Genomic DNA, 14183 nt, shown 5'->3' on the forward strand with positions numbered 1-14183 from the left:
AACAGATTTTTACTCACGGTAGTCGATTCCTTTTCCCACTGGGTAGAAGCATTTCCTGTATCCGATCAAACTGCCAGAACCACAGCTGAGGTCTTAACTTTGCAATTTGTTACACGTTGGGGAATTCCTAAGACTATTGAATCTGATAATGGTCCTACTTTTGTTTCTCAGCTAGTCAAGGAATTCTTTGATTTTTCTAGGCATAGAACAGCAATTACACATATCGTACCATCCCCAAGCAGCGGGGCAGGTAGAACCTATGAATCAAACAATCAAAGCACATCTCAGCCCTATGGTGAATCTGACAGGGAAAAATTGGGATCAGGCCCTCCCTTTGGTCCTTGTACGTATCAGAGCCAATGTCTGTAAGTCCACAGGTTTTGCCCCTATGAAGCCTTAATGGGCAGGCCAATGCCTCGATGGGAAAACCTGTTACACCCTTTTCTCCCGGAGAATCAGACTGTAGTTCTTGCAAATGAGTGGAAGAAATCCCTGCAAGAACACCTAAAAGAAATCTAGACCACTGTGCTGGCAAACACAGAAAAGTCTAGGGATTATCTGCAGGAGGTGCAGACCAAATATTCTGATTTATGACCACTCAAAGTGGGGAGTAAGGTCATGCTCCTAAACCCTTGACCAAACCTCCCCTTTGGCACAGCAAAGTGGGATGGACCACACCTGGTTACAGATACATTAGGCCCAAGCCTATATCAGATCCTAAGGCCGGACAACCAGCGATGTTGGAAACACATCACTCAGTTGAAACCTTATGGATAATTAGTGGTTACCAGTTTTTGTTCTCAGATTCCACCTGAATACAGCACAGACGACTGATTCCTGAAAACAGCACAGACGACTGACTCCGGAATACAGCACAGAAGGCTGCCCCCGAACAAAAGATGTTGAAGAGTGGTAACTATAGTAGCCACTCATAATGTATAGTATCTGTATAGTTGATACAAGCATTCAATAGTGATAGTAATACTTAGTAAACATTATTTCTGTTGAGGTGTTATATAAGTAAGTTTATAAGTAAGTAAGTACGTTAGTTAGTATACTTTAATAATCAGTATGCTTCTAGTATGGCACGTTTTCTGTTTAGTGTGGTATGTGTTCTCCTTTACCCAAGTCTCATTACAGGAACTATCGTCCAAATATGCACAATTGGTTGGACCAATTCCACAGATGGGGTATATCGCTATCAAGAAATAACCCCACCATTCCCTGAAGGAAAAGACCTGGTTATCCTGAGTTTCTGCTCGGTGCAAGACAGACCAGTCTACTATTCCCTAAACATCATGCACATGAAGTGGATTCCACCAATTTCCACTTCCCTAGAAAGAACACAAGAATTGATTGCACCCCCAGAGAAATACTTTCTAGGCCCTCCTGTCTTGATTCTATACAATATTTCCTGTCAGGATAAAGGGACTTGGCAGATCACTTATATGTGGATTCAAAGTAATCAACAGCACATTACTGAGACTTCTTTCTTTTTTTATGTACTTTGTTTACCTACCACCCCTTCTCCCACCTCCCCTACCACTCCAGTTCCTCCTATTCTGTACCTCTCAGATATTAATTTGTTCCAGGAGCGGAAACCAGATTAAATACGATGCACCCCATGATGTGTTATATGATGTAGAATACCACTTTCTTACTTGGCATCTGTATCCTAAAGTATTTCTAGTCACTACCAAATATCCAAACTGCTCTCAATTTGTTGCCAACCACATACATATGCTATCTGTACTTTGATCCCATGGTCAGGACAACATACAGTTATTTACCCTGTTGTTAATATTGGTGTGCAAGTTAATAATGAGATAATGTATCCTTTGGACCATCTCGCATGGGTGCAGCCCCTGGACAATAAGTGGACATCATTCAAACCAATGGACCCTAGCCTGTGCCAGCGGACGCCCTTTCATTTCCAGTGTGAACCTCATCAGTTTAAAGAGAGTGACAGCTCCTGCTAGAACAATTCATCCTCCAGTACTCTGCCGAACTTTTGTATTCACCCACTGTCTCACATAGAGTGTACTAACTTCGAGCTGGACACTTTTGTTTTAATCTGTTCTTTCCTCAAAATATTTCTTTTTCCATTGCTCCCCAAGTACATGACATCCACCTCCCTAAGAACACTTTGCTGTACAGTTCGAACTATTTACAGAACAATACTTGGTGCAGTCATACACCGCTGGTGTCCATCACCATTAATGAGACAACTATTCTGCACCTCTGGTTACCAATGACTCTATTGACATTCCAGATTTTATTCCATATGCTGTACATCCACTCCCTCTGGGCATGGGAGAAGAGACTTTACACAAACTAATGAACTTTACTGAACTCCATGACTATATGGACCATTTGAAAACAACCTCCACAGACGTGAATCATACCATCACCTATGAGAATGGACAAATTAGACAAACTGTTCAAAGTTTGGTACAAGACTCCCATGTCTCAGTATGGGAATTATTCTTTGGATATTCACCTACTGCTGATCATGTCTTTAATGTTTTAATTCACCCTATCATTATTGTAACTGGTGTATAAGTATTGCTATGCGTTGGTATGATTTTCATGTGCTGTAAACTTAGACATATGTACAACTCTGTGCAAAGTTTAACCTATAAAATACCCTCACCCTTATAAGGCAGCTATGCACACACACACTACTTTCCTTTCCATCTGAATTTTTTTAAACTACTTTCTTCCCAGCATTTACATTTTTAATCTGGCATGGTGATTTGGTTTGGTTTTTTTTAACAATCCTATCATCTACTTTGGAGCCGCTCTAGTCTGGCAGGTTAATTTGAGCTTTTTATACCGGGCATCCTGGTACCTGTAGGCATTAACCTCCCAAATGTCTGCATCCCTTATGCACTGTCCATTCTGCTCTAAGACAGGTAAGGTGGCATATTAAGGACTGCCCAACCTAAGACACGAGGCTTGGACTCATAATGGGATTTAAACATCTCACTACTGTGGAGATATGAATGAGCAGGAACAATATAACTGGAGGTATGAGAACATGAACAGTCCTCACTACAGTGACAGATCAGGTTACCCAGGTTTGCTTCCATCTTGCCTCCATGAAGAAAAAAAGTGGTGGAGATGTCTGGATTCCTGGACATACTCTGACATACTTATATTAATATGAAACCAGCTTGACATAATATTAAACCAGCTTCTGACCTCTGAAAAGTTCCCCCTCCCCTTCAGGAATCAGAGGATGACAAAATAGACCAAATGGTGTTGAGCTGCATGCTAGCCCTGTGTTTACTCCTGATTAACATACCTTTTGTTCCATGTGGGAGCAGAGCTCTCTTTGAGAACAAAGGAGGCCAGACATAGAGGCTCCATCACTAGTAACTTCAAACAGGAGAACCTGTGAAATTGCTCACCTCTCCTGACTTCAAAGAAAGTGCACTGAAGTTTGGCTGGAAAGGAAGATAAGTTTTTTTATCTCTTTGTTCTGGAGGTTTAAAAGCAGAGCACATGCTCAAGGCCCTGCTCTCTGTCCGGGGCACCTCTCCCCCCTCTCTTTCTGTCCAGGGCACTGCTCTCTGTCCGGGGCACTACATCTCTCTGTCTTTCTCAGTGCAACAGAGCCCAGAGCTCTGCTTGCACTTCTCTCTCTTTCCCTCTGCCCACATATATACCTCTTGCAGCACAACCCCAAGGCTTCTCTCTTCCTCTGAACAAACACCCTATCCTTTCTTTCTCTCTCTAAACACATACCTAGAGAGAGCCGGTACCATTTACCTGTACTAAGGGCTGTGAGCCTATATATATCTGCAAAATATAATATACTTTATATATCCAAACCCGTGTGGAGTGTGTATGCTTTGGGAACCCACTGCCTCTGTGAATTGGACCCGGGACCAACCCTAGACAACGATTGCTAACAGCAGGTACTTGCAGAGGAACTCTCCGCCCTTCTCAGCACCAATGCAGTTGAGCCCGTTCCACCGGGGCAAGAAGGGCTGGGATTCTATTCCAGGTACTTCCTTGTGCAAAAGAAAATGGGGGATGCATCCCATCCTAGACCTAAGGGCCCTGAACAAATATCTGATTCGAGAAAAGTTCAGGATGCTTTCCCTGGGCACCCTTCTTCCCCTGATTCAGGAAAACGATTGGCTATGCTGTCTGGATTTGAAGGATGCTTATACACAAATCCCGATACTGCCAGCTCACAGGTAGTATCTTCGATTCCCTCTGGGGACACAGCACTTTCAGTATTGTGTACTGCCCTTTGGGCTCGCCTCTGCACCCCGGGTGTTTACCAAATGCCTGGCGGTAGTGGCAGCGTCTCTACGCAAGCTGGGAGTGCATGTCTTCCCTTATCTCGACGATTGGCTAGTGAAGAGCACTTCCAAGGCAGGAGCTCAGCAGTCTATGCAGATGACTATTCAACTCCTGGAGCTACTTGGGTTTGTTATCAATTACCCAAAGTCCCATCTTCTTCCAGTTCAACAACTAGAATTCATAGGAGCTCTGCTGGACTCCAAGATGGCTCACGCCTACCTCCCCGAAGCAAGGGCAGACAAACTTCTGTCCCTTGTTTCTTGGGTCAGAGCGTCTCACCAGATCACAGCTTGGCAGATGTTGAGATTGCTGGGCCCTATGGCCTCCAGAGTTCATGTGACTCCCATAGCCCACCTTCACATGAGATCAGCTCAATGGACCCTAGCTTCCCAGTGGTATCAGGCGGCTGGGGATCTAGAGGATGTTATCCATTTGTCCACAGTGTTTCTCAATTCCCTTCATTGGTGGACAGTTCCATCCAATTTGACCGTGGGACGTCCCTTTCAAATTCCTCAGCCACAAAAGGTGCTGACGACGGATGTGTCTCTTCTGGGGTGGGGAGCTCATGTCGATGGGCTCCACACTCAAGGAGTTCGGTCCCTCCAGGAAAACGGTCTTCAGATCAACCTCCTGGAGTTGAGAGCGGTCTGGAATGCACTAAAGGCTTTCAGAGATCAGCTGTCCAATCAAATCATTCAAATTCAGACAGACAATCAGGTTGCCATGTACTACATCAACAAGCAGGGGGGCACTGGATCCCGCCCCCTGTGTCAGGAAGCCGTTCAGATGTGGCTTTGGGCTCATCGACACGGCATGTTTCTCCAAGCCACCTATCTGGCAGGCATAAACAACAGTCTGGCCAACAGGTTGAGCAGGATAATGCAACGTCATGAGTGGTCGCTCAGCTCTGGGGTGGTACGCAAGATCTTCCGAGCATGGGGCATCCCCTCGGTGGATCTTTTTGCCACTCAGACCAATCACAAGGTCCCTCAGTTCTGTTCCAGACTTAAGGCCCATGGCAGGCTAGCGTTGGATGCCTTTCTCCTACATTGGGGCAAGGGCCTCCCGTATGCATATCCTCCCATACCTTTGGTGGGGAAAACTTTGCTGAAACTCAAGCAGGATCATGGAACCATGATTCTGATCGCTCCCTTCTGGCCGCGTCAGATTTGGTTTCCGCTTCTTCTGGAGTTGTCCTCCGAAGAACCGTGGAGATTGGAGTGTTTTCCAACCCTCAATACCCAGAACGAGGGGGCGCTTCTGCATCCCAACCTGCAGTCCCTGGCTCTCACAGCCTGGATTTTGAGAGCGTAGACTTTGCCTCCTTGGGTCTGTCGGAGGGTGTCTCCCGAGTCTTGCTTGCTTCCAGGAAAGATTCCACTAAAAAGAGTTACTCTTTTAAATGGAGGAGGTTTGCCGTCTGGTGTGATAGCAAGGCCCTAGACTCTCGCTCTTGTCCTACATGGACCCTGCTTGAATACCTTCTGTACTTGTCTGAATCTGGTCTTAAGACCAACTCCGTAAGAGTTCATCTTAGTGCAATTAGTGCTTATCATTACCGTGTAGAAGGTAAGCCTATCTCTGGACAGCCTTTAGTTGTTGGCTTCATGAGTGGTTTGCTTTTGTCAAAGCCCCCTGTCAAACCTCCACCAGTGTCATGGGATCTCAATGTCGTTCTCACCCAGCTGATGAAACCTCCTTTTGAGCCACTGAATTCCTGCCATCTGAAGTACTTGACCTGGAAGGTCATTTTCTTGGTGGCTGTTACTTCAGCTCGTAGAGTCAGTGAGCTCCAAGCCTTGGTAGCCCATGCTCCATATACTAAATTTCATCATAACAGAGTAGTCCTCTGCACTCACCCTAAGTTCCTGCCCAAGGTGGTGTCAGAGTTCCATCTGAACTAGTCAGTTGTCTTGCCAACATTCTTTCCCGTCCTCATACCCGCCCTGCTGAATGTCAGTTGCACACATTGGACTGCAAAAGAGCATTGGTCTTTTATCTGGAGCAGACAAGCCCATTTAGACAGTCCGCCCAAATGTTTGTTTCTTTTGATCCCAACAGAATGGGAGTGGCTGTCGGGAAACGCACCATTTCGAATTGGCTAGCAGATTGCATCTCCTTCACTTACGCCCAAGCTGGGCTGACTTTTGAGGGTCATGTCACGGCTCATAGTGTTAGAGCCATGGCAGCGTCAGTGGTCCACTTGAAGTCAGCCACTATAGAAGAGATTTGCAAGGCTGAGATGTGGTCATCTGTCCACACATTCACATCTCATTACTGCCTTCAGCAGGATACCTGACACAACAGTCGGTTTGGGCAGTTGGTGCTGCAGAATCTGTTTGGGGTCTAGAATCCAACTCCACCCCGCTAGGCCCATTTTTGTTCTGTTCCAGGCTGCATTCTCAGTTGTTATTTTCAGGTCAATCTATGTTATGTCCTCACCATTGCGAGGCTCAATTGACCCTGTTTGTTGTTTTGAGTGAGCCTGGGGTCTAGGGATGCCCCATCAGTGAGAACAAGCAGCCTGCTTGTCCTCGGAGAAAGCGAAAGATACATACCTATAGCAGGTTTTCTCCGAGGACAGCAGGCTGATTGTTCTCACCAACCTGCCCGCCTGCCCTTTGGAGTTGTCCCTTCCCTTGTCTTGCTTTGTAAGTTAACTGAAGGGCACGTTCGTGCGATGGACGGGAAGATGGTCGCTCGTATGCGCACGAGGGCTCTAGTAAACTTTGTTGCTAGGAAGAATTCCGGACCTGGGGCTGCTGTCGGACGTCAACCCATCAGTGAGAACAATCAGCCTGCTGTTCTCGGAGAATACCTGCTACAGGTATGTATCCAGTTGTGTGCTGGTAAATGTTTAACAACAGGCTCTCTCCCCGGTCCCCCTCTGTGCCCCCCCCCCCCCAAATTGCAGAGCTGGCTATAGCCGGGGAGAGAGCCTGGTGGGGGGGCAATGCATTACTACAGGAAAAAAAAATTAAATGATCCCAGGTTCCAATCTAATTCATGTTTAATGTGCGATAAAATGCCATAAATAAGTAAATATAAACTTTTAATGTTGAGCACCTGATTATCAAAGTGAACATATTCCAAGCACTATAATGAAAATAAAATGATTTTTTTTCTACCTTTGTTGTCTGGTGACTGTTTTTCTGATCATGCTGGCCTAGTATCCGATTCTACTGCTATCTGTCCTCTTAACTCCGTTTCCAGGGCTTCTTTTACATTTATTTCTTTCCTTTCCTCCTTTCTTCTTCATTTCTGGTCTTCAGCTTCTGCCTATTTTCTTCATCCATGTGCAGTTTTTTTCCTCTCTTTCTTTTCCCTCATCTCATCTCCTTCCTCACTCTTCCCTTCCCTCCATCCATGTCCAGCATTTCTTCTCTGTCCCCTCCTCTCCACCCATGTCCAGTGACCTTTCTCTCCCCCTGCCCTGCATGCACCCATGCCCAGCAACCCTCCTCTCCCCTGTCCTGCATGCACCCATACCCAGTGACCCTCCTTTCCTCTGCCCTCCATCCACCCATGTCCAGAAGTGACCCTCCTCTCCCCTGCCCTGCATGCACCCATACCCAGTGACCCCCCTTTCCGCAGCCCTCCATCCATGCCCAGCAGTGACCCTCCTCTCCCCTGCCCTGCATGCACCCAGCCATACTCAGTGACCCTCCTTTCCCCTCCATTCACAAATGCCCAGCGACTCCCTTCTCTCCCCTGCCACCCCCTCCCGAGTTGTTGGCGAATTCTCCTCCCCTGCTCCATCCCGATTCGGTCCCTCCCTCACGTCACCAACCCGACCTGACTCTTCGAATTCTTCGGGGCAGGCAGTCTTGCCTGCCCACTGCCAGAACTGACTCTCCCCCACTTGCGCTGCCGGTTCGCGCTTCAAAATGGCCGCCGAGACTTAAGCAGAAGTTTCGCAAGGCCGCCTCTGGAGGTCTCGGCGGCCATTTTTAAAGTGCGAACCGGCAGCGCCAGCGGGGGAGAGTCAGTTCTGGCAGCGGGCGGGCAGGCAAGACTGCCTGCCCCGAAGAATTCGAAGAGTCAGGTCGGGTTGGTGACGTGAGGGATCGGGAGGGAGGGACCGAATCGGATTGGGAGGGAGGGAGGGGAAGTGCCGGCTCGTGCGTTTCAACAACCGACTCGCAAGAGCCGAGCAAAGTTAACAACCGGCTCTTGCGAGCCGGTGCGAGCACATCTTTTGCTTTTTAGAGGCAAAAAATCTTAAAGACCATCTGATTCCCTCTGCCCTATCTAATCTCACAGTATCAAATAATACAAATGATCATACTGGTCATGCAAAATGCAGTTTGTACAGTGTGGCCACTCATTGGAAATTAAAGAGTTTCGTCATCCAACCACTGGACATATATATCCATTAAAGCACACCTCTAATTGCAACAGCTCTCGTGTGGTGTATGTTATCTCATGTCCCTGGTGTAAAATATTTGTGGGTAAAACAAGCCACCTTATTAAAACCAGGATAATCGAACATCGCATCTGACTGAGCCGCAATGTTGAATCAGCTCCGCTGGGTTCACATTGGAATGAGAGTGGACATTCTATTAGTAATCCAAAATGTTTTGTTTTGAGAATTATACACCCTAGATGGCGTGGAGGAGATAGAGATCTAGTTTTGCTTAAAGAGGAACAAAAATGGATTTATCAATTTAATTCTGTGACACCGTTTGGTCTGAATATGGAAATTGATTACAAACCTTTTTTACAGTAACGTTTTTTATGAATTATTTGTATAACCTTTTTTGCATTACATTTTTAATAGAATTTATTTGCATAACCTTTTTTGCATTACTTTTATGTTTGGTTCACGATATAGTTTTATATATTTTCATATTTCTTTTTCCAAATGAAGGCTTCCTATATACAGCCCCCTTTTCAACAGTCAATTGCTACTACCATGTCTCTGTTTTTAGTTGTGGCATATTTTTTTAATCAGTTTTTTAATATTATCTGTAAATGGAGTGTGTATATGATGGGGAGGAAATGACGTCATTGGTTTCAGTTTGCTTTTGGTGGAATTTCTTTTAAAAAGGCTGCACAGCATTAGTTCTGTTTGTATGCATTGACACAAGACGCTGCTCCGATCCTTCCCGCTTGTTTTCACTTCGGGCAGGACTCAACGCTATATCATTCTAAAGAGATATATGATTCTGCAATAACTGGATAGAATTTATAATCCACACACAGTGAGAAGACTCCTGACGCAGGCCTATACGGCCGAAACACAGCTGTGTCGTGTCCTTTTTTCCCTGCTATTTTTTGGCTAATAAAGTTGATTTTTAATTTTTATAATCAGAGTGTCGTCTATTTGATGTTTTTATATTTTTAAATACATATTTTGTGATTTTCATATTTTGATAATTTTATTATTTTCATTTTTGAGTTATTTTTATTTTTGTTTGTGTTTTTGTGGGTCACCTTCGCTGTTTTGTTTTCTGTTGTTTTTTTGCGAAGACTGGTTTCTTCTGTTTTTCAGTATGATGTGGATTTTACACTATGATTCAGTTTCATAGTACAGTCACATTCTTTTTCATCATAACGAGGCTTGGTGCCATTCACCACTTCCTGTTGAAATCGAGGCTTGGTATTCCACCATCTTTTATGTCGATTTTTTCTTCATATTTAATCTTGATTTTATTCTTGAAAATGAAACGAGTCTTGGCTCCATTCACCATTTCTTTTTGAAATCGAGACTTGGTATTCCACCATCCTTTATGTAAATTTTTTCCTCATATCGAAGCTTCATTTTATTCTTGAAAACGAGGCTTCACTTTTGAAAACAAATTTTTTATCCTTTACCACCAGTCATTACTTTTTTTGCCATTTTCAACAGCGTTTTGCCAATTCACTTACCTTTCTATTTAAGACCATCATTTTTCAGCGGTTCACGCTTGCCCGTTATTGACACGCACTTGGCTTTGTGCCGATTTGACCACTGCTCATCGCATTTCAGTGTGGTAAGTACAGTTTTCTTTTTAGCAATTATCGTTATGTCACAGTGCAATAGTATTCTTTATTTTGTGTTGTTTTTAAAAAAGGTTTGTTTATGGTTATCTTTTATAGTCATCACTTTTCACTATTCTTTTGTACTTAGTACTTACTAGTTACCTTTTTTATTGTTTATGTGTCGGTTTCAGTATATTTATATTCTTTTTACATAAGTTAAACATCGTGACTATTTAAAAACTCGGTTCCATTATAGACTTTTTCACTGTGTTCTGATTGACCGCTTTATGACAGTCTTTCTATGTATATGATAGTAAATAGCAATATACATAAGCGATTCATTAGTTTTTCTCTGAAAAAATATATACATGAATTTGCAGAAATGTACTTTGCTCTCAAATTTACAGTTTTGCCGAGATGTCATTATATTGACTTTTGGACAATATAATATTGCTAGTAGAACTTTCAGTTTTCAATTATGTATAAGTGTTTTTTCTTATATCACACAAGAGAAAGAGAGCAATACTACCAAGTAGTCAAAAAAAGAAAAAAGCTCTCACAGTAACAGTGGCACAGAAAAAAGTACTTAAATCTATCCCACTAGAGATTCTATGGAATGTATCTATTCTAACTTTTAAAATAGAACAAGGGAAAAGCCTCAGAATTCCCCAACCTCCAGCCTATACATATATAAGGCTTCACATTGAGAGCCGTGGTGCTCTTCTAACATCGGAGTGGGTTGTCATCACAGACAGAAAAACCCTTGTGTTTCAAAAGGTAAGAGATACTAAAAGAATTCACAGTTCTTCTCATATGGATCCCCCCCACCCCAAGTTGAACTTAACTTTTTAGCATGCAGGTATAGATAAAGAAGTGTCATGGGTTCCAAACACACCGACTCAGGCCTCAGTTTGGCAAAAAAAATCGCTGTATCAAGGAGTGTATTTACCACAAATTTAGACACAGGTCTGTTTCCTGCTTGTTAGTCCCCACATGCTTATTCTTGTTTGTGTCATTTCATTATATTCACATTGTTGTCAGCACACCTACAATCATAGAACACTACAAATGGTATTATATAGGTCAGTTGTTCTCCCCTTTTTGTCACCTTTTTTTCTCTTTTCTTTGTTTTAGTGACTTTGGTCTATATTTTGTTATATACATGTCAATGTTTTTCTTTTTCACCCTTTTTTTGTCTTTTATCCTTTTATGTTTTTAACGCTTGCTATTTCCTTGATCTTTTACTAATCATTTCATATTCAATATATTCTGTGAGATTTGTTTATTGCAATTGTTATACATAGTTTTATATGAATCATCTTAGGTTCTTTTTTCATTATACTTTTGATATTTCACAATCTGTTTTAAAAGTTAAAGTATCTTTGACTACTGTGTATTCTTTATTAGATGCTTTACCTTGGATTTTTTAGCTAGTTCATGTGCTTTTATTATCAGTGGATGGTAGGTTTTGTTTCATTTTTGTATTATTTTGAAAATTTGATTACTTTTTATTCTCTATTAGATGTCGCATTTTAGATTCTTTAGCCAGTTTGTGTTTTTATCATCAGTAGCTGGTATGTTTTGTTTCATTTCTGCATCATTTTGTGGGGTTCAATAGTATGTTAAATAATGTGTTCTTAGATCCTTTTTTTACAAGTTTCTAAATCTGATTTGTGCACTTATTGATTAATATATATTCAAATACATTTATATGCGACAATTTATGTATTTATATATTTTTATATTTTTTGATTCATTTATGTTTCATGTTGATTATTTAACATGTATGTTGAACTATATTTTAATATATTTTTAAATATTTATGTCTATGTTTTTTGTACAGAGATTTTTGATTTGAATCCTGAAGACGCCAAAATGTAGAGTCTTTGGAACTGAATTGTTATACAACCTTGCACTTTTGGAATTGTTTTATTAAGCATATGACTAATTTTTCTTTTTCTTCTCTTAAGAGATGCCATGTGTGGAAGAATACAGTGTGTGGACATTAATGGCATGCCCATGTTCAAGAATCAAACAAGTATAGTTCAGACTTCCTTTGATAAAATTATGTGTTGGGGTGTGGACCATGATTTTGCAGTAGACAAAATAGATAATGGAGTTGTAAAAGATGGTGCACGGTGTGGTGATAAGAAGGTAATCAAGATAGTTATTACCATTATTTTACTGTACAAGTTAATATCTCATTTCCATTCTTACCTAGATTTTGACGCACTGATAATGCACTAAGTTCAGTGACTTTCAGAAAATGCTCAAATTGTGTTCACTTACTTTTGCCAAATATTGTAAATTCTTACTTCAAAATGACTAATTCACAACTTAGGGTTCTGTGTACTAAGTTGCGTTAAGACAGTAGTATGCATTGTCAGTTAATGCATGATTATTAATAACCTTCATTATTTCCCAATCAACACAGCTTAACTTGGGATTATTTTCCCACAATACAAGTCAAATAATAATGAGCTGTGAAGCATGCAAATGCATACAAATCAGCTCACTGCTATGCAAAATAAATAATGCACCTTGAATTACACCTTGCAAACTATGGGGTCCTTTTAGCAAGCTGCGTTAAAAGGGGGGGGCATCACTGGCGTGTTTTGCACACGTGCCGAGGCCTCCTTTTACCGCAGCTGGTAAAAGGGAAGTCTCGCTTTCCTACAGGAAATGGCTGGGCAGCAAGTAAAGCACTTGCCGTGCAGCCATTTGAGGTAGCAGTAATGGCTCACACGTTAACCTTGCGGTAACCGGGCAGCACACGGCACTGCCGAGTACACTCTAGCACTGCAAAAATAAATAAATTGTTTGTAGTGCTGGAAATGACGGCGCGCTAGGGGTGGGAAGTACCGCCAGGCTGCTGCAGTAGCCTAGTGGTACTTCCTGTATAGTGAGCTGTAAACCCGCGTTGGGCTTACCACCGCTTAGTAAAAGTTGGTGTATGTTATTTATAAAAAGATAACTCCGAAGTGAATGCGGAATATTTCATGATAAAAGGGGGGAGGGGGGAAGGGGATGAAAGGGAGGGAGATATTAGATAAGGGGTTAACCGCGATACAAATACAAGTTATTATTCTTGGAAAGTGCAGATAGCGGGTAATGTTCATTGTTGTTTATTGTTCTATTTTGATACAAGGATTATGTTAAAGACAGTATTAAGGGGGGGAAGGGGGGAATTGGGAAGGAAATTGTAAATCAAATTTGATGATAATGACAGCGGATTGGTGTACATATGACTGACAAAGTTTAAATTGTTATGTACTTAATCAAATGATTGTGTTAATCTGTGGCATCATCAATAAAAACTTTGAAACATAAAAAGATAACTCCTCGTAAAGAGGTAGTATTATCTTTTCTCCTTGAGAGCATCAGACACTAATGTGTGGCCCAATGTTTCTAGTAAGCAACCTAAAGTGTTTACTAGAAAATAACCCCCTCCCCCAGTCCTAATTCCGTTAATCCCCAGCCTCCTTTAAAATATACTGCCAGACATCTAAACCTCTGATCCCCGCTCCCCTATCCCCTTTCAAATAAAATTCCTCCTGAGACTCCCACCTCATACACTTCTACCATCTACTAGTGGGTCTCCTTGGTAGACAATCTGAGGGGGCAGAAGTGATCCCTGGGCAATCCTGCTATCTTAAGTTCCCTGATAAATAAAATGGTGGCCCCAGCCCATTTGTGATATTACTGCAGTCACATTTTTTTTCCATTTAAATATTGTTCAGTACAGTTAAGATACCTTTGATAAGGACTAGCAGGTCATCAGCAAAAGTAGCTATATCTTGAATTCCTGAGTCCCCACCTTACCCCAATGATACCTGAGTTAGTCTGGATTTCCCTAATCAGGGGATCTAGGTTTAGGACAAATAGGAGAGGGTACAATAAGC

At 42.3% G+C, this 14183-nt stretch overlaps 1 protein-coding gene across 1 annotated transcript in view; it reads left to right on the forward strand.

Annotated features, from left to right (window-relative positions):
* LOC115469711 (disintegrin and metalloproteinase domain-containing protein 9-like) overlaps positions 1-14183 on the forward strand; it is a 538235-nt gene that overhangs the window by 421952 nt on the left and 102100 nt on the right. Inside the window, exon 12 of the mRNA XM_030202498.1 lies at positions 12252-12435. Within this exon, the coding sequence (XP_030058358.1) occupies positions 12252-12435 (184 nt within the window). The remainder of the gene's footprint in view (positions 1-12251; positions 12436-14183) is intronic.

This window comes from Microcaecilia unicolor, chromosome 4 (genome assembly GCF_901765095.1).
Source record: "Microcaecilia unicolor chromosome 4, aMicUni1.1, whole genome shotgun sequence".
NCBI lineage: Eukaryota > Metazoa > Chordata > Amphibia > Gymnophiona > Siphonopidae > Microcaecilia > Microcaecilia unicolor.